Consider the following 25,422-nt stretch of genomic DNA (forward strand, 5'->3'; position numbering starts at 1 on the left):
TGGCCCCACTAAGATGAGGGCTTAGGTTTGTCAGTTCCCACATCTCCTGTACCCCACATATAGTAGAATTCATTGCTTCCAACAGCTGGGCATCCTATGTGGAACATGAACAAAGCTGGGCATGTTGGCACATCTCAGAGATGGTGTTGGCATAACTGTCTACAAATGTGGTTCTTAAAGTCGATAAACTGAGTAGGAATCTGTCAAGCTAAGTAATTAAAAATGCTGAAGAGGAGCATGCAGTTGAAGTCTTTCCTTACCGACACATGTGAAACAACCAAGTTTGGGTGTGAAAACTTTACCAGTCTCCTTTTCATCTTTTCACAGGGGTGTTCCCTCTCATGTCATTCCTCCTTTCCTGAAAAGAGCCATGAGAGAAGCTGATGGTCAGGTTTAATGGAAACTTCTAAAATAGAGAGCAGGTCTTGTCAAGTGCATGCTCTAATTTGAAGCAGAGACATGAACTCAGTTACTGTGTGTCAGGTTCTGTCTTGACCACAAAGGTGAATTTTCTAAGACACAGCATGCTTCCTCAGTCTTTGGAAGGAATTGTTCTGCTTTGTGTAAATAATTGGGTCTTGAGCAGAGGCATCAGTTTAAGTCTGCACTATCCCATGAGTGCTGCTAGGCTGTGGAATCAGTCTCTTGCTTGTTTTCTTGCTTTGTCTCTCAAAATCTTTCTGGCTCAGTAAATTTGTAATTATTTATAGTTTGAGGAACTCGCTGGGACTTGGTTGAGAGCCAGTTCTTTAGGCTGCTTGGCAGCATTGGGATATTTTTGCCTTAAGGTGGAAATAGAAGCAGCCAGGGAATTTTAGGTACTGACAATGTTAGACAGCAATTTAGAAATAAAGGGGATTCAGACAAATATAATTGCAAAATTTAGTCATTATGATCTGGACCACAGAGACATTCAGAATAACTTTGATTGATTTTAATGGAAACTTGGAGCTTAAATCATTTTGTGCAGCTTGTCCAATATATTTTAAGAGATAATTTGGCACCAAAATCAGTCTTTAGCACTATCCTTGAGCAACTTTCTCAAATTTGTGGAGAAAGCATAAAATGAAGTTAAAACTGCACCTCAAATGTCACTTGTATCCAAGGTTCTTCATTCATAGGACCCTTTGGAAATTTAAATTTCTGATCTGAAGTAGTAAGGTTTGCAAATTAAAGGTCACTTGGGAGAGAGAAGAAAATGTAGTAAATATAACATTTGTGTGTAATCTGCACTCTTCTTTTTGACTGAGAGTTAAACCTCAAATTTGTCATATACATGTGAAAATTATCTTAGTAATGTGTAAAGGTTCTCTCAGCACAGAATTTTTTGGTTTTTTTCATTGGATACCTGGTAATGGTGCTAAGGCAGTTTGCACCAGCGTCTTCTACATACAGCACAGAGAGTAAATACTGATTATGATAATATATCACATTATTTGTGTTGCAGATGTGCCTACATATCATTCTATGCACATTTTGTGGGTAATCTACTCCTAAAAAAGCTGTTAGTTTAGCTAAAAACATACCTGAGAATGTTTTCACAAGTCATATTTTTTGCTACAGTAGAGAAGGGTGTTGACAGTTAAGCTGAATTCTTTTTTCCAGGTTAGTGTGTTTTTCTGATAGTCAAAAAGTCTCACTAGTCTCCAAAGAAACACTAATGTTTAACTGAATTATTGTCTTATAGAAAATTCTTGTCATTTTGAACAAGTTTTAATTATTTTAGAATAATGAATACTGCTTTGCTGAAATAAAAAGAGTGGGCTTATATGCAGCCAAAGTATTCTGTTAGTGTAAATGACATAATAATATTTATGGTACTGCTTTACAGGGCTGCTGAATTTAATAAGTACTGAATAGGCCTTTGGAGTGCCCTTGATAGACTTTATATAGAGCTGTCATTAATTTAATAAGTAATATAATATCTGTTAATAGATAGCAGCTCTTCAGAGGTAAGTCAGTTGGGGTCTCTTAGCCTACTGGCTTTCAATTCCTGTCTCTTCCTCTAGACATTTTCTCCAGAATATATTCTTGTTCCAGTCAACACCATGAGAAATTAAGTACAGTGTCTGATTCTGGTCTTGCTTACACCAACGTGAATGAAGAGTGCAACTCTTAATATAATACTTAGTAGTATTATGCTAGAAGCTCCAGAAGTTAAACTGGTAAACTTATTCTACATATACTTTGTTAAAGATGGAGATTTGTAAGACAATCATGGCCCGCCCATATGAAGAAATTGTCTTATTGATAGTTTATGGAAAAAGTGAGGCCATTGGAAGTGAAGTACCAATGTCAAGGGGAGAAATGGATTTTTTCTTCTCACAGATGACTTCAGTTTACAAATTGGAAGTGGTTTTATGTAGGTTGAGACTGTTGTAATTTAATAGTGGATAATGAATGAAGACGCTGAAGTTGGATAAATAAAATTGTTGCATAAACCACCTAAACCAAAAATAAAGAAATGGCAGAACATGATTTTGAAATATCTGTGTTCCCACGGATTTTTCTGCTTTTACAGCTCTGTGTTGCATGACCTCCTCTGACCCCCATTCCCTGCCAGCCAGTCAGTGTCTTGAGCTGTCAACAGACACACTAAGGAGCTTGTCAGATAAGGGCAGCACGTTGAGTTGGAACAGTGTTTGATGGATTAAGACTCTGGCTCTTTCACCTGTGCAATTTCTGACTTGTATTATGAATGACATTTTCAAGGCCTTTGGGCAACATTGCCAAGCATGCCCCTGGAGACCATATTACAATGTCAGAACAATGTCAATTCCAGATAAATAAACTTTTATAGAAAAATAATTAAATTAACATCAAGCTTTTGACAGCATTTCCACAAAAACTCAGAAATCCTCAGTTACGTTTCCCATATCACTGCAACTTAACCTCCTTTTTTGTTTTTGTTGTTGACATATTTATTTAAAGAGCAGCATTTTATTTTTGCTTCTCTCTTTTTTTTTTTTTTTTTTTGGCATGCTTTAGCAGCCTTTCAGTTACAGCCTTCCAGTGTTCTCACAGGCACTATTAATTCTACATTTAAAAAATGTTTGTCTGAATATTTTTTGTAGTATACATTAGAACTGCCTATGTATACTTTAAAAGTTCTATCCCACCAAGAAGACTTCTGATGGTTTTTGATTACCTCAAAGGGATTGTCTTCTATTTTAGCTGCCCAAAACCTATATTTACAGCTTTATTGAATAAAAATTGAAAAAAAAAAAATAAAAAGCCCAACCCAATCTTCCAGGCCTGTTTTCTTGTGAAAACAGCCTTGACACATTAATCAATAACATAGCCAGTTTTCAGTTTACAGTTTCACATAAACAAACATCTGGAACCTTTCTGAAGATTTTGTAGTGATCACACTCCTTTCTTCTCTTCTTTTAAACATACATAGAGTGAGCCATATGTGTTTTGTCCCTACCCTCTGTGAAGAAAGGACTCTAGATTATTTTGGTGAGAGGGAGAATGAGTAAATATTCAGGTCATTCTCGAATATGGGAAATACTCCGAAAATTTATTTCAATAAAGATAATGCTTTCTCAGCATTCTCCAGGAAAGGGAGAGCTCTCAGGTATTCAGAATCCTGCATGTCTATCTACCTCACATCACAGACTGGAACTCTGTGTATCCTGTCAGGGATGGAGGCAGCTGAGAAGGGACGTATGAAAGAACTCAAAAAGATTTTGAAAAGTGCTGTCAGACAGCAGACCAAAGGAACTCACTGAAAATTTTAATGCCTCTGTGGAATCTTAGCATTTTGACAAACTGGTAAATGCTCATGAGGAGCCTTTTCATCTGACTTTTCTGATCATCTCCATTACTCAGCCTGGATTGGTTTAGACTTCAGCCACTGCAAATTCTCTGCCAAGCAGCCTACTTCAGCTGAGCCAGCTCTTCTGCAGAGGAACAAGTCAGCAGGATTTCAGACCATCAGACAGGGTATCCCAACAGTGGCATAAAGGAATTGGTGATGCTGCTGATATCAACTCTGAGCTCTGAACCCCTTTTCTAATTTTTTGGCAAGTCAATGATACTGACATTTTCCACTGTTGTTACTTAGTGTTGGACAGCTGTAACCAGACTTGGCAAACACCTGTACTTCACCTTACTTACACTTAATTTAATCCTTCTGCCTCAGCTTCCCAAGGAAAATTGAGGAAAATAGAATTATTATCTTCATGGAGGAGTTGTTGTAATTAATGTTTTCTAAACATTCAAGATGTAATTCAAGTACACAGCAAACATTCCAGATAAAGACAATTAAGGATGTAAAAATCTTCTGCAATTTGGTATATGTGTTCCTTTTTCTTACTTTCTGTTTTGTTTTTTTTTTTTTTTCAGTAATGATACCATGTCAGTTCAAGTAAGGAAGGGGAATCAGAAGAAACCAGTGCTTAAGAACCACATGCAATATGATCTTAATAATTACTACATTTTTTTTTTAACTTCCATGGGATGTGCTTTTCTTCCTTCCTTTAGCATTAATTTTATTGACTATATTTTGTCAGTTTACCCTCGGCTTCTATCATCTGAGATACTGGTCTGATCTAAGTCAGATAGGTCTTTTTTTAACATTTATTTCCAAAGCAAGTTACAAATGGTGCTGTAATAGCCTTTGCAGAATTTTATAGTACTTCGTGTGATGGTGGCAGCGATGTGTTACATTCTTTGCCTGAGATTTTTTCCCCTAAAAGAAGCATCTTCAATAGAAATTATATCCTTACCCTTTACTGTTCCCATTTCTTTGCATAACTTTCAAAAGCAGTGATTCAGAATAACTTAAGAGCCCACAAATATAAATGAATCTGCCGCCCTTCCTCCCAACAGAGGGTTCTTTAAAATCTAGACTGTTTTTCAATATGGGCCTCCATTGATTTAAGCACTTTTGAAAATCAGGCCTTTTAGTTACATGTTTACGTGTCACTTGAGGAAACAAATTTTATAATCCCAGTAGGAAAAGCTTGTCCTTAACTTTTCTCAAAAAAACAAGCTAGATTTTTATGCAAACACATGTTGCATGAACATCTTTTAGCTGAGTATATTCCTTGGCTTTTCCACAAGAACTGATGATCCAGAACGGTTTGAATTTCTGGTGGGCTAAAGTACGATGACTGGTGCTGTTCTTGACAGAATATGAGTTATAAAAAGCCTGTGACTGTGACGCCTGCTGGATGAATTTTGATTAGAGAGCCCATTTGAAACTGTGCTTTGTGCTTCTGAATTGTTTGTTTGATAAGCATATACTCCTTCAAAGCAATAGCTACAATATCTGTTGTAAAAAAAAAAAGATTATGTATTTTTTGTTTTTGTAGACGTTGATTTTGAACCCTCAAGTTTAAATTTTTAATTCAGAGGAACCTTTATTTTAGCACTATGTAAAGTAACAAGGAAGAAACAAGCACAAGATTCAGGCTGCTAACACAAATAGTAACAGGAGTAATTCAAGATTTATTACATTTCTTTTGTCTTTAAGGACTTGTTTTCTTGAAGGTAAGGTATGAATAGAAACTTCTTAACTATGCAGAATTTGGAAAATAAGAGGCAAAAATATAAGAAACTGCCATTTCCCCCTTAGTGTACTTTTTCTTAACACAAACCAACAGGGGGAATCGATAGACTGTTCTAATAGCATAAGTTGTGGTCAATATGTTTTTTTCTCCTGTCTTCTCTGCTTATTTCTGATGGAAAAATAGATCCAGAAGAGTTTAGAAATCATATAACAGAATATGGGAATTTTTTTAAAAATTAAAACTTGGAATGCAAGGCAAGCTTGAAGATTCCATGTCCTGTAGTTTATTCTATGCAAATATTAAAATCATTCCTCTGTGTCAAATAATAAATCACATACAAATAACTGGTAGCAATAGAGTGAGGTTACGAGTGGACCATGTTTCCAAGCATTTGGGGGGTGAGGAGTGTGCAGGTACAGATTTGCCATGTGACTATTTTGCCTGTGTAGGGTTCCTTGAAGTTATACAAGTATATTTGAATTTAGCCTTGATACTCTGCTCTTGGGATACTTGATTGTCAGTCATATTTTTGTAACACCAGTGCTTTTCATGGAATTAGAATTAATATTTTTTATTATCATCACATTACAGGCCAAATTTCACAATTAGTCCCTGCAGCTCCATTTTACCTCCTGAAGAGTAGTTCTCTTGTCACTCTCCCATTTCATTCCAGTCTGTGCCAGGTAACCATTTGGAGATAGTAATCTGTTTTTTTTTTTTCTGGAGACTCTCCCACAGTCAGCATGAAGTCTCTAGTCCTCTGAAATGTACTTGTGGCTTTTGTAGGATACTTCAGCCATACCTGTACTTTGCCCTTGTTGAATAGCAAGAGCAGTGCAGACTCAGCACCTTTTCTGTCCACTGACTTAAAATTTGTTTGTAAGATGTTTGGAGTAGAAATCTACTCAGCTTGTCTAAGGATGCTTCGTAAGGGATTCCAGAAGTCTCTATCATGCAAATAAACATATCTCAGGACATGCAGAGGAATTTTAGGAGTCAGTCTTTATTTATTTGCTTAAAAAGCAGACATAATCCTGAAAAAAATACTCTTTTTGGTAGGAGGTCTTTTTGAAGTCCTGTATTCTAGCGTTTGGCTGAAAAAAGAAGGTTCTGTATAGATGAGAACAGATGAATGAATATTCCTCGCCCATGCTCCACAAGTTGTCTGAAATCACTGTATCTTTGCAGCTACATCCCTTTGAAAATGCACTGCTCCCCATTCAGCTGCTCCTGGATCAGTCCTGACCTTTTCCTGGTGGCTGGTAGAGACTCTGCTGTCATGAGTGAGCACCACTCGTTTCTCCCAGTGAGGAGCAGGGATTATACTGTTGGCCTCAATATAATTAGAAGTAAAATTTGCTTGTGTCATGTATTTGTTAAAAGGCAGCTTTCAGGAAAACAGAAACTATTAGCTACTGCCATTTAATAATTATTAAATATGGAAATATAATCATAATATAACAGCAGGATCACTTATACAACAGGCAGTTGCATTATTTTTGGGAATGTGAAATTCTGCCATGAGTCAAATTGTGCCTAGTTATATTCAGATTTTTCTTTTCCAATCAGCAGCTGGCTTTAGGCAGAGAGTTCCTTGTGTTGACTGTCTAGAATGCTGACTGTATGTCTAGAATGCAGACTGTGGTTGGCAACTGCTGTTAAGAAATTTCCTGTGCATACTACCCCTCTTAGTGAATATCATTCTATTTTGAGCCTAATTGAAAACTGAAGATAGAAAACTAAGCAGTTATTTTTCCCTGCAGTACAATATCTAATATTCTGATTTCATGGCTGTCTGACTGCAATGATTAGGAAGGACATTTTCTCAAAGTGTTCACAGTACCACAGTAATGTATTAGAAGCACTGCATATCAAGGAAAGGAACTGTTATGTTAAAATATGTGCCACTTAAAAATACACCCAACTGAAAAGTAGGATGTTGTTCTGTTACATTAGGTACAGTCAATAATTGCCTTTTCTTGTCTTTTTCTTTGAAAAAGCTATTAAGAATGTAGAAAACAGCCTTCAACTAAAAAGGCTTTAATAGGAGAAGTCTGCAATAACAAAGGTAACACCTCTGCAACAAAGGCATTTTGTGTTCAGAACTCTCCTTCCATGTTAAGTCCACGATGCTGTGGTTATTTTTCCTGGTAGAGAAAGGGGATATATTTGTGTAGTTTCTGGTGATTATATAGCTGAACTTAACTTGAACAAGCTACTCTGTGGGAAAAATGCTTGTTTGTTAACCTCTGTGTTAAGTGGGAGAGAAACCCCCAGTATTTACAACAGGATGCTGGTGAGGGGTAGTAAACAAGGAGAGACACCTGTTAAAAATGTCCCATAATCTTGCATAGAGAGTTAGAAAAAATACTACAAATTTAAAATGTTTGCTTGTCTTTTTTTCTTTTTATATCAGATAGTATTACTGAAGTCTTCACTAACATCTATGTGACCAGTTTTGGACCTGTGTCAGATACTGATATGGTGAGTTCCTGAATCTTTTGCATATATGGGTAAATGGTGTAAGATATATATAAATTTCCTTTAAACCTGTATTCTTTTACTTATTGTGGATGAATGTGAAACAATTCCACTGAAATCAGAACATGCCAAACCCCATGTAGTTTGAAATTTGGAAATTGATTTATGGACTTTACATGATAAGTGTGCTTGTGTTAGCTGTTTAGTTTAGACCAGTAAATCTTCTGATTTTCCCACTGACTGTACTTTGGTTCATATTCTGGAGTAATCTTGAGATGGATGAACTGGATTCCTTCCACATGAAAACCTGGAGTGAAAGGAGCATTCTTAATATTGGCAATAGACTGAGGGGCCTGATGGGAGTCGAATCTAAATTAAACTTCTTGAAAGGCATAGCTTGGAAGCTGGGTCATCAACACGATTGTGGGTTTTACAGATCTGTCCTTGATAACTTGCATTGTTTAGTAAGCATTTGAAGAAGTCAATGACATTAAGAAAGAAAGAAACTTTCAGAATATTGCTCTGGATTATAGGAATTGTTTGTAGGCTCACTGCAAATAATACAGAGATTAGGGAGAATGTTTCACACGAGGTAGTAAGACCTGATGGATATAGTTCTCTAAAAGGAAAGGGAAGGACAATCTCAAACTTACTTTACCTATTGTGCTCCTGTTCACTTGCCTGGTTTAGGGGAAGGTGGTTTAATTGATGCTGGGCAATGTATGGGAGAGAACAAAATTCTCAGAAGAGTCAACAACAAACTTTTACTTGCAAAATGTAGAACATTAAGATAGAGTCAGATACATGACATATGTTAAAAAAACATCCAGGTAAAGTAAGTACTTCACCAACTTTAATTTAGCAAACTTAAACTTAGCCAACCTTAGCAAATTCAGACACAAGGCACTTACTAAGGCATTAACGGGAATTTTTTAGTCTGGCCGACAATGTATTTTGAGAAGAAAGGGAGAAAGAAAGGGAAGGAAAGGATAAGAGCAGAATGATATCACCGTCTGTGGATTTAGTAACAAGGCTCGATTGTTGCAATTTTGATGTCCTTTGGTCTAAATGGTATCTTGATCCACAGGGGGTGGGGGAAACCCACAAAACACAAATTCCAGAAGGTTTATATATGCTTAGCTTTAGATGAATGCCCAGGCACCTTCCCTGGGGTGGGGAGTTTTATGCTGTCTTTTGCAGCACCTTGGATCTGTTGCAATGCTGTGGATCCTGCGCAGTCGTCTGGTGGAAGACCCCAGGAATTATTCTGGGGGTATTTTGGGAGTCTTTGGTGGTTTATGACACCTTCTAAGACACGACAACTGCCTCTCAGTCAGTGCAGTTGAGCCCCTTATGCCCCATCAGAAGGGATGAACATCTTCAGGCCTATGTGTGAATGTCCCAGCATGTCCCCCAGGTGGGGAGGAGTTTTACAACTGAGCCACTTGTGTAAGGAAGGACATCAGCATGATAAAAAGTATTAATCCACCTCACAGGATCTGCTTCTTTTTGGCTTCTTCCTTCATGTGTCTCAAACCCCAGCTTCTTGCTAAGCAAAGGCTGCTTTGTCATGGTCATTCCCTGGTGCTCACACCCTCTGCACCTGGGCTGTTACTGTGCTCATCCTCAGCAAAGCACCTGCTGCTTTTGCAAATGGCTGATTGTTCGAGCCATTAGCCATTAACATCTCAGTCTCTCACCCCCCCCTTGCCAGTCCTGCAAGAAATTATTTTTGAAGTGTTTCAAATATTCTTTATTATGTATGGAATATATTAAATACTACCTTGGTGTATCTGTAGGAATTAAAAATGAATATATATATTTTTTAAAATCAGACAACATTACTTTTTCTATGAAAAAAAATCAGGTTATGCATCATACAAAACAGGGAACATTATGATGTTGTGAACAAGTGTATGAAGCTAAATTTTTCACGGTACATTGAACATTTTAAAAGTTGTTTGCTTACTGGCTACCACATAATCAGAGTTTTGGAAAATATATTCTGGTGGGGTTTTGTGCAATTTTTTGTGTGGGATCGTTTCAGTTTCCAAGCTGTTTTGAAAGTTATGAATACATGAGTAAGACTTCACATGAAAGGCCATGAAAGGCCATTTCATAGGAGAAATAGACTTTTGTTTTTATTACTGTACATGTTGCTGATTCTCCTGAAGGTGTTTTTTTCTAATGATTTTAGGTTTATGAAATCATTCTTATTTTGTTAAAAATTTTGTAAAAAAGGTATGCACAGCTGTGTACAAAGATAATATGAACATCTTGACCTTGTTGGTCTAGTATCTCATGACTTGAGAGTGGTGAAGTCTTGCATTTATGGTAGTCCCGTGTAACAGGGAGATGATATTAATCCACTTTTGAAGATGAGTATTGAGGCACAAGGTGACTTACCCAAGGATATGCAAGTCACCTGTGCTTAAATGGAAAAGTAATGAAAAGCTCCCTGAGCCTATTCCCTCTCTCCCAACACCCTTCTGACATCAGTGGATAAATGTATGGAGCTATGTGCATAGACATACAGACAGTGCACAGATCTATGCAGAGGTGTTAATCAAAGCAGAGTGCAGTGCATCAGAATGCCAGCTGGTGCTCTAATGGCTAGGTTTGTTTGCAGATAAGTAGATAGATAAGTAAGAGCAGTTTAATTCTTATTACTACAAGCTTCAGGGTTAATTTAGCTTGTTCTGTTGATAATTATAAAGTAATTTTGAAACGTATGAGCAGTCAATGAGAAAATTCCAACATGTGAGTTTTGAAATAATAGCTTCCAAACCATCGCATATTCTGTCGAACATGAAGGTGACATTAGTGTTTTAACCATGAGTACTTTTTCATTTAGGAGCTGCATGACTGAATCAATAATTTAAACTATTATACAGAGGATTCATTGATATTTTCTTCTGTAAATGTGGGAAACTCTGGGATATTATATTTTTTAAAATTTCTTCCTTAAAAGGCTTTATTGGATGAATAAATTTGACTCTTGCCCATGTCCTCTATAATTTTTAGGGGATCCCAAGCTCAGATTTTTTCAGAAGGTTGAGTCCCATCTCCTGACTCCTTGTCACTGCTGGCACAATGTGAATGGTGAGGTCCTCAGTCACATGAGGTATTTAGGCTGAACACTGCTGTTGCCCAAAACTCTTCTGATTATTGCTGCACTTGCATTCCTTCCACTGGGGTTTCTTGTAGTGATAAAATCATCAGGTGTGTGACTGCACCCCTTTGCATGATCTATTGTGCAGTTTGTTTTTTCCTCCTTGGTTAGTATATTGTGAAGCATAATGGTGCTTAGAAGAAGAAGGGTGCTTTTGAAAACAGGAAGGAGACTCACTGACATGGGAGTTGTTTAATATGTGTTTACAACATGGAAGAAGGAAGTGGCACACAGGCAGTGATGGCTGGATTGAAGCTAAGGACACAGTTCTCACGTAGTGTTGATACACAGAGTTGATAAAATTTAATTCTAACCTTTGTTGTTGAATTACTCTGAATTTGTGCGGTTTCTGTTTTCCTCCCTAGCTGTTCCCATTAATGGTAATATGGTATGATGTTCGATCTGTGACTCAGTCATTGTTCATTGTGGGTTTTTGTTCACATTTGCTGTATTTTTCCAGTATCACAACTTTGCCAAAAAAATCATTATATCCAGGGGAATTTGATATTTGACTGATTTTAAGCTAGTTGAAGTTGCTGTTGAGAAATTCAGGAAGTGGAAGCTGAGGCTGAGATTTTTCTCCAAATGTGTTAAGAGTCAAAAACATTTGGTCCTTGTAGTGGATTAACATTTTTACTAAGTGCAAAAGATGCTATCTGTTCTGACCAGAATAGTCAGCTACCAAATGTGTTCTCTCTTGGCCAGGAGTCAGTTGCAAACTGTGCTTCAAATGAACAAAAATATTTAGGTATCTATATCATTTGTGTCAAAGAAAAGCTATTGTATGTCAACCACTCTATTTAGTGTCAAATATGCACTGCCAATATATAAGGATTTTCAACTTCCATTTGCAAACTAGTGAGAATCAAGGACGGCAAAGCAAAACATGGGTTTAAAGAGATTTTACTTTCACTCTTCTGTCTTTTTGAGCTGTTCTTTCTCAGAAATGTTCAAGTTCAGTATTGTGATGCTATGCCTTATAGGCTTCCAACCCAATCAGTGATAAAAATTTATTTTGACATTAGCCCGAGAGAAGAAAAGCTGCATTATTTAGAAAAATAAACAAATGAAAAATTGGACTGAGCAACTGAAAAACAAAGCAGCTCTTAATTTTCTGAAGAGTTATAGGACTAAATTCTTATTACAGAGGCTAATTAAAGCATTTATCATGAAATTAAAATGTTTAATTTTGAAAATTCACAGGAAAGGGAGGAACTTGGTTGGACTATAATTTGTAGGATATAAAAGGATTGAACATTAAACCTGATTGTTTTTCTGTTTTTAAAAATTAATTATTTGGAATCTGGGAGACTGCACCCTCATTATAAATCTACATGCTGCTAACTTGAATTTCATCACTGAAAGCAATGTATTTTTACCTCTTTTTTCTCAGACTTGGTGTCTTTCCACACTCTCCTGTTACTTTGGCTCCTAAAATTTCCCCCATAACCATAAACAAATTAAGTCCTGATGTCCACAATTGAAAAAAAAAATATATATATATATATATATAAAAGAGATCTATTTACTCCTCAAGCAACAGTTATTTTATGTAAGACAGATTATGTGGGTACTGAGACCCTTTATATAAGGTCTGCTGTGAAGAAAAATTTGCCAAGATTTAGCAAATTTTGCCTCAGAACAGTCTTTCTGACTGTCGTTGGGAGCGGTCTTCCCTGCTTTCCTCCAGCACATGGTTAGTAGGTGGCAGGACTTGAATCAGTTTAGCTTGACTATTTAAGAAGCCTTCTGAAACTTTTGTATTTCAACTTGCAGTCTTAGATTTTCATTGTTATTGGGAAGTTTTGTTTACTGTGGTTGCATCCTTGTTCCCAAGTCACTTGTAAGCAACAGATTTTCCTAATTTCTTGATGATAGACTTCCCATTTTTCACTTAGAAGTCAAGGAACAGGAACATTTCTCTGTAGAGGTTGTCATACACAGCTAGTTCATCACTACAAACACTTCCATCTCATCAGTTTTCAACTGAAATGTCAATAAGTGTTTCTGATTTTTCAAATATAGCCAGAATAGAAATTCTCAGTGAAGACTGAAAGTCAAATACAGAAATAATCAGAAGGATTGTTACAGCATTCATCACTACAATTGAGGATGGTTCTTTAGACATAGTGGCTGAATTTGGAACCCTGTTTCTTTTTTTCTGTCTGTTTTTCAGATTTCCTAATTTCAGTTTGTATTTCATGTTTTGTTGTGGTTGTTTTTTGTATGGAACTTATTTTTAGCTCTGTTTCAGAGTTTAATTATTAGGTAGAATTCCTTAACTTAAGAGAGGCTTTACAGAGCTGGTATGATATGTAAGTCTGGACAGAATAAGGGAATGCATCAAGATGATTTATTTTTCAAAAAGATTTTAAAAAAAGTACTTTTATGCAGTTACTATTTGAACTCAGAGAAGACTAAAGAGTAAAAGAAATTATAAATACACTTTGAATTTTTGGGGAGAATTGGGGAACATCTAGATTGTGTTTTTATAATTGATATATAAAAACTTCTTTATATATTGACTTTTTTTCTGAAAAGTCAATATATTGTTGGCTCAGGTCATTTCCTTTGCAAGTTAAATCCATACATTGAAATTTTGATGAGAATATCTCAAATGATCTCTTGCAGGGTTTCTGTCCTTTTATTCTGTTGGGAAGGCTTTGTCCTCTGTGCAACATCCTGCCAAGGGAATCAGTATTGGAGATTGATTTGTCAGAGGCTGTGTCCAAGCTTGTCACTGCAGTTAGCTCTCTCTCTACTTTTGTTTGGATTCCTGTTCCTGGCACCAGGCATCCACTGTGTTTCAGGGTTGATCTTTCTCCATGTCTGAATAAAAAAGGGATAATGACAAGTGTTTTTATTTTTAGTGACAGCAGAAAAACGTCCTGTAGTCTCTTTTCTAAGTAATCGCTATTTGTATCTTTTACAGAACTCTCTTACCCCTCCTTGGTGCTTCTTTTAGACTCAGAGTTCACTCTACATCAGGTATATGGAAAAAAAGAGAGAAAATTATTCAGAGAAGGTCCTTTTCATAAATGCATATGAGTAGAAAGACATTCTCTTCCCTAGACACTATCGTTCAAACTGGTTGAACACATTCTTTCCAGATTTTTTTTAATATTTCATGTTTCGATTAAATGCTTAGACAAAAATTACTGAAGTTGATGGATTAAGCAGAAATAAAAGGCTTGAAATGAGTTCTTCAAACAGAGAAAAATTGTGCTGCAACTCCCTAGAAATATTCCACATATTCTTGATAGCATGAAAGGGCATATGTATCTGGAAGACATTTCTTATGTATTTAAAAATGAATACACATTCCTTTGAAATGCAGTGATGGGATTGTGTTTCAGTTTTTAACAGGGCTGTTACGGGTTTTGATAAAAACTAACCAACAGGGCAGTTTTTATCAAAACCATAATCTTCCTTCATCCGAATATTTTCAAGGATTTTAGTCACTAGTATGTAAGATCCACACTCTGAAAGACTTGAAGGAAATTTCTGTCTGTCTGCTGTTTCCTTCTATGTTCTGTGTTGTGTACACATCAGGAGGTAGGTTTTGGAGAAGAGGAAATGGACTCAGTTTATTTATCTGTGAGGTTTGATGTTGACAGACAAGTGCTTGTACAGAGCCTGAGTAGTCAGTGCTTATGATTGAGGGCATTTGGAGGAGAATTCTGTCAGCCCTCATATTGTATGACAACTGCTTGTTTTTAGAGAAAAGCAGAAAATGAGATGGATTGTGTGTCCAGTTTGGTAGGTGGGCCTGGGCAAAGCAAGCAGTGCAATGACGAAGTAGCTTATGCAGACTGCTGTAGTGTGTTAGTCCTTCTGTGTGCCATCTGCACATCCATGCATGGATCTGCCCACAGAGACAGCCGCCAAGACAACCAACTAATGATGTGATCCTCCTACTGTAAAGCTAATTTCAGCACTCACTGAAAATATCTAGTGTGCAAGTTTAATAAATTGAATAGAAGAAGTTGCATCAAAAAATTGCACTCGTCACACCGATGAATATCACGTTATGGTAAGAGTGCATATAATGGGCAGATTATTTTTCTTTGACTAATTACATTTCTTTGAATCTTCTCTCTAAAGTCCTTCTTGGTTTTCTTGAATGTAATTTTGATGCTTAGATACATATCAATCATCTTACTATTCTACTGCACCAGTTACATACTAAAATTGTGAGTTTTTAAGCAAATCCAAAAGAAAAATTACACATTTCCTTAAGGTAGATATGAAAACAAGACTGTATGTTTTAAGAATTAAAATTAAGAAATTATACTGATGTAAAAATAAATATTAATATGCAGTCCCTATATTAGCTAGGTGACATTTAGGTCCATGTATCTGAACTGTCTCATCAGTGTAGCAACCACAGTATTTCTAACTGTTTTAAGGACTCATTGAAAAGCTGTATGTGCCATTTCCCTTTTGTTTGCTTTTAATTTTTTTTTATTTGTGTTTTAAAAGTTTTATATTTTACAGTATTTAAAATTTGTTTTTTGTGGTTATATATATATGTGCATTAAGGGCTTTAAGAGTGTTCAGGAAAAAGACAAATATACTTTAGATAAATGACTCAGAAAAATCTTTACAAGTAGGGAATGAGGAACTCTGGCTTGAACTATTCATTAAACAAAATGCTGTGTTCCAGAAAGTAATTAATAAAGTGTTCCATCTGCTTCAGGACAATACTGCTTGCTAATGGACACCTACAATTTTTGAGATACTTGGAACATGTCCATCTTTACTCCAGATGCTAAAACTGCCAAAATCTGCCAACCATTATTGGAAGGGATGAGAGTACATTTTTTGTTGTTTGAACCTTTTTCCATACAAATCTGGCCTTAGCAAAAAAAAAAAAAAAAAAAAAAAAAACCAAAAAAAAAAAAAAAAAAAAAAAAAAAAAAAAAAAAAAAAAAAAAAAAAAAAAAAAAAAAAAAAAAATTACTAACAAACAAAAAAAAACTGTCATGTAGTGGGGAGGGATTGCTTGTACTTAATTAGTTAAAGCTTCTGCCAGATATATTAACATCTTTTTTTATGGTGCGTAGTGTTATGCACAACAACTGCATATTAAAAGAGGAATAAAATTTCCTTGCCGTTTTATTCTTCATTGAACTGGCAGAGGGTCAAGTGCTTCTTAAAACTGTAGCAGGAATCTCATTGCCTCTATCTAAAATTTCATGTAAGGTAATATAACACATATTTGCAAGATTATGTTTCATTGTACTGCATTGGAGTCTGGCTGTATAAGCACTATTTTAGACACAACATAGTAGGAAGCACTTTCCTGTCTAGAAATTATCACAGGAGTCCTCTGAAGACCTGGAAGTATGCTCCTGTGATTTTGTGGAGACACTGCACTATATTTTGCAGGGTGGTTATGTCGTGTCCAGAGAGAACAGGTGTTTTTCACAGGAGAATATTTGCAGAATGAATGAAATTAGTGTCAGGTATTAATCTGTTTTTCTGGAGTCCAGATTTGCCTTTGTCATGGACATTAGTCTTGACTGAAAAGTAAACATTGCACAGCATTTACCAGAAAGTGGTATATATCAAATATATTGAACAGGAATTAGTCTCAAAATTTTTATGTAGCAGCTTTTTGTAGCTGGCTTTTTATCATATTGATTATATCCAATGTACTTCAATACCTTCCTGTTTTTTCATCTTTTAATATGGTAAACATCAGTAGGGATATTCATGATCATAAGAATAGATTTGGCACAGAAAGGAACAGGGGGTCAGTGAATATAGCACTGGGATGCAAAGGCAGGACTTGTATTTTGCTTTAAATTATAATTTTAAATGGACAGTAACAAAATTGAGATCCTAATACTTCCATTGAAAAGAAAACGCAAAGAAGTCTGTAGAAAGATAAGTTATTTAAGAACTATGTAAGATTTTACTACTATTGTGGTAAATGGAAACAGAAGGTGTTTCTCATCATTCACACCAAACCTTGGTTGATTCCCTGTTTCCATTTTCTAAATGAGATGTTCTGAAATTAAGATCTCCAGCGCAGTCCGGGTGGTGTTACAAACCACCCTAAAGGTGAGGGTAACTCAAGCTCTTATTAATTGATCCTGGGAGCAGATTAGGGTGAAACAGCACAGAATGGCCAGTGTTTATAAATACATACATACATACATACATACATACATACATGTTTATATATGTACACATTACTCATATATTTATATTTATATTTATATTTATATTTATATTTATAGAGTTAATTTTGGGAAATTTTGGTTGCAGTGGAAAGGGGGTATGTAGCCATTTTGGTTATTAGTATTAATAGCAATATAGCAGTACAAAAGCATAAAAATAACACTGAAGAAAATTGTTAGTCAAAGTGACGGTCACAGTTTTGATCTGCCAGGGGTGAGGGAATCCCATGAGACATAGAGTTAATATGTATGTTAGTATTAACAATGGATTAATATATGTTCGGGTTTACAGTGGGAGTGCCCAGACACCTCTCCTGGGGAGGGGAGCTTTACACTGCCTTTTGCAATACCATGGATGTGTTTCAGCTGTGGATCATGTGCAGTCCTCAGGTGGAAGACCCCAGAAGTGAGCTTGGCAGCTATGCTCTCCCCCTGCCAGACCCAGCCAGGGCTTATTTTCAGCACATCTGTGGAGCTGGCTTTTCTTGGATACATTGCTTCAGCCTTGTTTACCTCTCCTTAGACCTGAGATAATGGGACAATAGTAGCACCTTTATCTCATCTCAAGTTCCCATCTGGAAGCTTAACTTACTGTCCAAATTTCCAGGAATTCACAGAGGCCGGAGAGGGAGAGAGGGGAGTTCTGTGGTCTCAGATGAGCAGTTGCTTCTTTATACAGTTTTTCATAGGGGGCAAAGTCATGTGGTGATTACCTTAACAGTGTTTGAGCCATTAACCATTACCTGGGCACCAGTTAGAGATTTCCCAGTAGGATCTCTCCAGGCTGCAGCTCATTCTACTTCTCATTCTTTCCTGCTCATTCTACTTCCTTAGCTGTTGCCATGCAGCAGATGCGGGTTTTTGTGAAATGTTGCTGGTTTGATTTAGTGGCATTTCGTGCCTTTTTTTTCCCTATTTTATTTCTCTTGTAATTCTTTTTATGTATGTTGGAAGACAGTGAAGAAGTGGGATCTTTGAAGTTCTTTATTGATGGAAACATTGCAAAAAGGTTCAAATTTATATTCTAATCATTTATGTGCAGAGGTGTTTGTCAAAAGAACCTGTAGGACATATCACTCACTCCTGTTGAATTTCAGTGGAATTTCAGTCTTAATCCCTTCAGGCTCTTCTTCCCAATTCTTCATACCTCAAACATCAGTCTTACCATAAAAATGATTTATTGGTAGCGCCCCTCAGATGAAAACTACAAGGAGGCTCTTAGGGCAATTTTCCTTTAATTACCTGGTATTTCTATCCATATTTCATATACTTGCCTGCTGCTCCTGATCTTCCATGGTATTATGCATTTTGTCACTTTCCCTGGTCTGTAACTGAACTGATAGGTAACTTGTTATTTATAAAGATGATTTTAAGTCACATGATATGTAGAAAATAAAAGAACATATAAATCAGCAAATAAAAAAGAACAATTAAATGTGATCTATCATAGAGAAGTGAGCAAACCACTTGTTATGAGGCAGTGTCTCTAGCAGTGATGAGGTACTGAATAAAATCAAGTATAATACCAAAGAAATGCATGTTTTCGAGGTTCATAGTTTTGTATTAAACAGATATACTTACTAAAATATTATTAGAGAAAATAGAAAATGGGATTAAAGAAAGTACAGTTCAGTGTACTGTCATGTTAGTTTTATTTAAGATTATTGTTAAAATTTAAAAATTTAATTAGAAAAATGACAAAAGTTTATTACATTAATGTACGACCTCTTGGTATAGCTAAAAACTGAGCTTCTGGTTTTTGTCAGATTAGTTTGTAAGTATCCATACTTTCCAAAATATCTCTTTGCATTTGTCACCATTCATAAAGAGAACCGCTTTCTCTCCTGTCCCTGTCAGGCTCCTCCATGTAACAAAATTCTCTTTCCTTTATTCCTCATTCTCTCCTTAGCCTCTGGCCCTGACCTGGAAAAGGTCCTCACAGTTCTTTGGCTCGCAGACCAAAGGAACTGAAGAGCTGTCACTTGTCTCTGTCTAGTCAGCACTCCTTTTGTATTGCTGTATGATTGATGGAGAAGAACCTTAAACCTTGTTAATCAGCACACAAGGGAGCCAGCAGAAAATGATAGAGGCTGATAAGTTCCTTGAAGTCACTTTTATATTGAAATCCCTTGAAAATTTTATATTGGTTAAATTTTATCAGGCCTTGTCCATTCAAAGTAATTTACTTGGAAATGGTCTATGCAGAGCAATTGCAGTAGTACAGACTGTTGCAGCATACTAATATTTTGAAGTCATGAGACCACATTTTGTACCTGTCCAACAAAACAAAATTGCACCAAGGTAGCATTTGCCAATACGCCAAATACAGTTTACTTCCAACATAGTTTTTAAGCTCTCCCATATCCAATTTATATGCTGTGCTGACAGAAGCAAAACACCAAATCCATTTACAGCTCCATTTTGAAGATAGCTGATGAATTCACATTATCAATGTTTAATCAGTTTTTTGTTTGTTTGTGTTGTGGTTTAACCCCAGCTAGCAACCAACTAAACATCAACAAAATCCAGCAGATGGAATACCCAGCCTGTTGACACAGGCATCTGGTCTAGGTCATCCGTCTGGTTTTGCTTGGATCCTTTTTCCCCCACTGTACTGCCTTCCCAAGACTAGGCATCAGAGTAAGGTTCACCAGGCAGTGTGTGTCACCTGTTAATCAGCAGCTGCTGTTTCCTGCCTATGTTCTTTTGTTCATAAAATCCACACCACTACAGAGCCTTACATTCCTCTTTGGAAAAATCTTGTATCCTTCTGCTTATTCTGCTGTACCCCTATGGGTTGCCTTGTTTCCTTACTTCCAGGCTCAGCCGTTCTCCATGCTCTTGAAATGCTGGGTTATTCTGCAGGAGATAGTGAAAGAACTGTTTAATCTTGTGTATTTTTTCCTTGCTTTCCTTCCTTACTGTGTTTACTCTAGTTACCCAGGTCACAGGTACTTTTATATCAGATACAGATATAAATATTGAAAGAGTTCAATATAAAAGCAACACCTAGCAATCATGAAGAAGAATGTCATACCTTTAATACAGTGACTTCCTGCTTATTATTCTCAGTACTACACAATTTTTTATGGTGATTGTTCTCCCTTGACAATTTTGCCAAGGGAATTGTGCAAACAAAGCTTTTCTATTTTTGTTCTCAGCAAGCAGATTAGTGTTCCATTGTGTCAAAAAAAGCATATATTTATTCCATGACAGGAGTACACGATAGATGTGTTCTTCCGTCAGCGATGGAAGGATGAGAGATTAAAGTTTAAAGGCCCAATGAACATTCTTCGACTGAACAACCTAATGGCCAGCAAAATCTGGACACCAGATACATTTTTTCACAATGGGAAGAAGTCAGTGGCTCATAACATGACAATGCCAAACAAGCTTCTACGAATCCAGGATGATGGGACACTCTTGTACACCATGAGGTATGTCTGTTCATCTCTACTCAAGCTATTTCTTGATGCAATTTTTCCATTGAACAATTAAATGAGGTCTCAGGAGAACTCTCCTTTGTTTTATTTTTGTCTAAGCAGAAAGAAAGCTAGAAAAATATATGTTTTGTTTCCAGTTCTGTTAAAAGTCTCTTGGCTGATAAAGAGTTAGATCTGTTTCCCTATGTGTGCCTCAGTTTTTGTAATGTATTGAAGATATTGAACACCTGAATAAAGTTATGTGAGACCTTCAGGTAGAGTTTACCAACTCTGTCTTACAGTGATTAAAATAATGTAGGAATTTAGCCTGTTACTGCAGCCATTTTACTGAATATGTGAGCCTCTATGCAAATTTTTTATTAAGATCAGGAGAATAGAAAAACAAAGTAGGAATGGAAAGGTAATAAAGTCTCAAATTCTTTGCAGAAAGAGCTAAAGGGAAAATATGTCTTACTGTGTAATTACTGTTTCTTTACATCTAATTAAAATATTTAACATAGAATTTTAATTTTTTTCATCTTGTGCATCATTTGTAGCTAAGATAAATATTTCAGCTGGTAAAATGTATTAAATTTACTTAGAAAATAGAATATATAATACGAAAAATTATAAATAAATCATGTATACACAGATATTAGTAGCACTTTTATAAGACTGATTTCTTCTTTGGTAACTCTTTTGGCAATGTTACCTGTGTGAATTTTTTAAAATATTTTACCCAAGTTTCCAGATGCCCCTGACTTAGATTTTTTCTTTTTCTTGGAGAGTACTTAATAAATTGAAGTTGTCGTGAATGTCGACTTAAAATCCCTAGCCTAAGTAAGACAGAAAATGTGAGCTTCAAAGTTAACATGTACTCTGGTACTTTCTTCCATGCAGCCATGCCAGCATCCCTAATCCCAGTTTTACTACACAGCTCTGAAACCCTTACACTGCTGAGTGTTGATGGGCAGACTGATGATGATATTGGATGTCGTAGTGCTTGGAGGGATTCAAAAAAGTTTGCTTGAAGTAAATTCAGGCCCCCTGTGTTGTATTTTTGCCTTGGCTCAAATCAATATTTGAGAATTATCTATCTAAGCTGACTGAAATTCTCTTTCTCCAGAGAGTATAATAATCATATGCTATAAATTATAGGAAATACTGTTTGAAACCATTATGAAGCATAAGCTGGGTCAGGTTAATTATAATTGACTAAGCATTTTTGTTACTTGTGAGTACGTTGGTTCTCGGGGTATGAGATTAATGTGTACACTGATCTAACTGTTTTGCCTAGATTTTAAACAGCTCTTTTTATCATGTCTACATAAAATGATTGTGTGATTTACATCAGAGGCTCATGAAGTTCTTTCCCTTGCCTTCAGCTGTTTGCTGATTCTTATCTCTTGGTGCCCCTTCAATTCAGATAAGCTTTCCTGGGGAGTGGAGGAGTAGAATTATGAACTATTTTTTGGTGGAAGGCTAGGAGAATATGGCAGAGCATACAATGACTAAGAACCACTGGGAATACAGAAGGCTGTAACTGATGTTTGGGACTGGATGAAGAAAAGGCTTACAGAAAAAACTTCTACCCAGAGAAGACTAAAAGGATATGAAGGAGAAACATAGGAGTTTTTCTTGGCTTTTTTTTTTTTAATTACAAATAATGGAGAAGTCCATGAAAAGCTTTCTTCAAATTGTTTTAAATTATTTTTATTATAGTAATCCCCATATATGATACTAGGATATTTCACAAAATGGGCAAAAGTGGATGTTTTGTTAACATACTGTCACACTTTACATAAATGTAAAGACTAATCACTAGTAACATGGAGAATGAGGAGCAGCAATCTTTTGAAATAATACAAATATTTTTTCTCTGTATCTTCTATTCAAACTGTAAAAAACATTGAATTAAAAAAACTAGAGTAGGGTTCTTAGGCAAGTTAATTGTATTTTAGTTGCATTTTAATGAGCCTTTAAGAGCTGTAGTAGCACACAAGTACCACAGAATATTTCGAGAAGAAAATTATTTTTCTTAACAACCTGGCAGTACTTAATTTGTATTTTTCTTTAAATGGCCTTTGTTCATAATTTTGAGGTCAACTTTTACAGGTTCTTGATATGATAAGTAAATGCCTTTCAAAGGAACACATAAAATGGAAGAAGTAAGAGCTGATTTAAATTCTTGTTAGTTCAATATAAAATTTCAGTTCAGTCTACTAAATTGGCATGAACTGTTCATTTCTGTGGAAGTGATTTTCTTGACCTGCTAAATTACTTAAATGCATAGAGATCTTTTGCCTTTTAGGCTTACAGTCCAAGCTGAATGTCCAATGCACTTGGAGGACTTCCCTATGGATGCTCACTCGTGCCCACTGAAATTTGGCAGCTGTAAGTACATAATGGGAAGTAGAGCCTTTGATGGGTGAATCTCTAATATTTCTCAGCATAATTTTGTTTCAGTAAATTGTTACATGGGAAATGTAAACCACAAGATGGGACTTGAAAGAAAAAATCTGTAACCTGACACATCAAAATCTCTTTTCCTTATTCAAGTATTGTGTCTTATAGTGTATGTTAAAGATTTCATTGCTCCAATTCACAATAAACACCCTCCACCTGATCAGCACTGCACTGGTCTGCTTTCATTGCAGTGTGTAAATCACACTGACCAACACAGAACTGGATGCACGTAGCCTGTGTAGCATTAGCAAAGAGCAAATCAAGGAGTTCAGTGAGTGGGTTTTTTAAATTTATGACCAAAACTTGGTTTCTCTTTATTGTTAATGATATTTTTAATGTTCTTATTCAATGAAGGCAATAACAAATGGCTTCATGTGATAAAAAATTTCATTCTTTAGTGCATCTGTATGTTACAGACAGGTGGAATTTGACCTCACTGGTATTATTTTTAAAAGCAGCATTATTTCACCTTCTTAGATTACAGGCATTCTTTTTCTTCTTCATTATATATATTTCCTGGATTTTTTACACTAAAAGCTTTATTTTTTTTTTCCTTTGGCTCCAGCCTACATTCTCTGCTGGGCCCAGGAAAGGAAATTGGGGTTTTTTTGAGGAAACAAGTTAAAGCCTATAAATTCTGGCTGACTTTACAATAATTGTAGCACCCACAGAATACAAAACAGGGGATATGCTGCCATTAAGGACCTCATTAGCCACATGATGCTTGTCATAGCACTGTGCTACTGTGCACACTCTCTCCAACATCCCTTTTCCTTGGACTTTGTAGCAAATTAAACAACGCCTTTGCTTCTGATGATGTTTCCACATTTGAAGGAAATCTTAGCTATGGAGATAAAGGTCATTAGAGTGAATACTATTTGCACCATGGAGTCTTTTCCTGCCCCCTCAATATTATATTTGTAATACATAATGTAGCCTAAATTGGCTGAGATGTTAGCCAAAATCGGCTACTGACTACCAATATTTACATACAAGTGCCCAGCAAGGCATGTTGGATTTATAAGGTGTTACAGGAAAAAAGGACTCCTATGTAGCCTCAAAGCAATTTGAAAACTCCTGTAATAATGGAACTGATACTCAGGCCAAAAGACTGCCTTCTTCAGGAACAGTTTTAGGTTGGAAACCCTTATTACTGGATGTATTAGACTTTGTGTGAATCACTTCCTTTTTTGTCTTTTTTTTGGTCTTGATTGTTTTTCTTACCAGCTTGCTCTTTTTTTCTCTGCCTATGATTTTGCAATAATCAGAGGAATTCTAAATGTGAGCAGTGTGATTTTAAAAAGTGTATTTCATTTCCCTCAAAGTCACTCGTGCCTGTTGGCACATTCAGGGAACTCTTACTTCTGTTCATTTTGAATGGCTTCACACACATTTTATTTCTTTACCTAGGACTCAATTCTAGACAGCTGTGCATTTTTCACCTTTTATTCTGGGATAGAATCTGAATGATGAATAGTGGTGAAAATAAGCAGGAATCCTGAGGATTTTGGTTTAACTAAGGCAAGTTTGCCAGTGGTATACATTTCTCACAGCTCTTCATATGCTGCTAATCTTACATTGCTAGGAGAATCCATCAGCATGTATGAATGTCTCTTTTTATACATAAGAGAAAAGCCAAACTGAATGTATGGGAGAAGCTGTAGCTTAATAGATTGCTTTTCTTTATTCTTTTCAAAAAGTCTAGCTTACAGTGAAGAGAATGGAGACAAATCAACAATTTGCCATACTGCTGGTTTGCATTAAAGCAGAGATATTTTTTGTGTGAAGCTGGAAGGATACATGGGAAGTGTTAAAAATCTCTACTTGCTACCCACCTGCTAGATTTTGTTAGTCATGCAATTTATGGCTAGTTGCACGAAGAAGCTACTTTCTGAGCCTCTAGAGATTTCTCAAGTGAAAATGTTTGCAGACCAACAGTAGTGCTGCTTTACTTTTTAATTGCACTGCAATTATGGTGTAGGATATAAAATGTACTTGTCTCAGTCAATCAAAATGAGCACCCAATTTCTTCCATCAGTGGTTTACCCTTTTTCTTTCATATTCCATTTGTTAATAGCATATTAATAGCATATTAGACTGGAAAAACTTTCAGGACATACTCTTTTTTTTTTTTCTTACTTACTGGAGAGGCCTTAGTGCTGTTTAAAATGCAG

General features: G+C 36.1%; 1 protein-coding gene across 1 annotated transcript in view; it reads left to right on the forward strand.

Annotated features, from left to right (window-relative positions):
• GABRA2 (gamma-aminobutyric acid type A receptor subunit alpha2) overlaps nucleotides 1-25,422 on the forward strand; it is a 57,872-nt gene that overhangs the window by 18,178 nt on the left and 14,272 nt on the right. Inside the window, exons 4-6 of the mRNA XM_041402773.1 lie at nucleotides 7,936-8,003; nucleotides 20,577-20,797; nucleotides 23,094-23,176. Coding sequence (XP_041258707.1) covers nucleotides 7,936-8,003; nucleotides 20,577-20,797; nucleotides 23,094-23,176 — 372 coding nt within the window. The remainder of the gene's footprint in view (nucleotides 1-7,935; nucleotides 8,004-20,576; nucleotides 20,798-23,093; nucleotides 23,177-25,422) is intronic.

The sequence above is a fragment of the Onychostruthus taczanowskii genome, unplaced genomic scaffold (assembly GCF_017590055.1).
Source record: "Onychostruthus taczanowskii isolate IOZ18803 unplaced genomic scaffold, ASM1759005v1 scaffold2, whole genome shotgun sequence".
NCBI lineage: Eukaryota > Metazoa > Chordata > Aves > Passeriformes > Passeridae > Onychostruthus > Onychostruthus taczanowskii.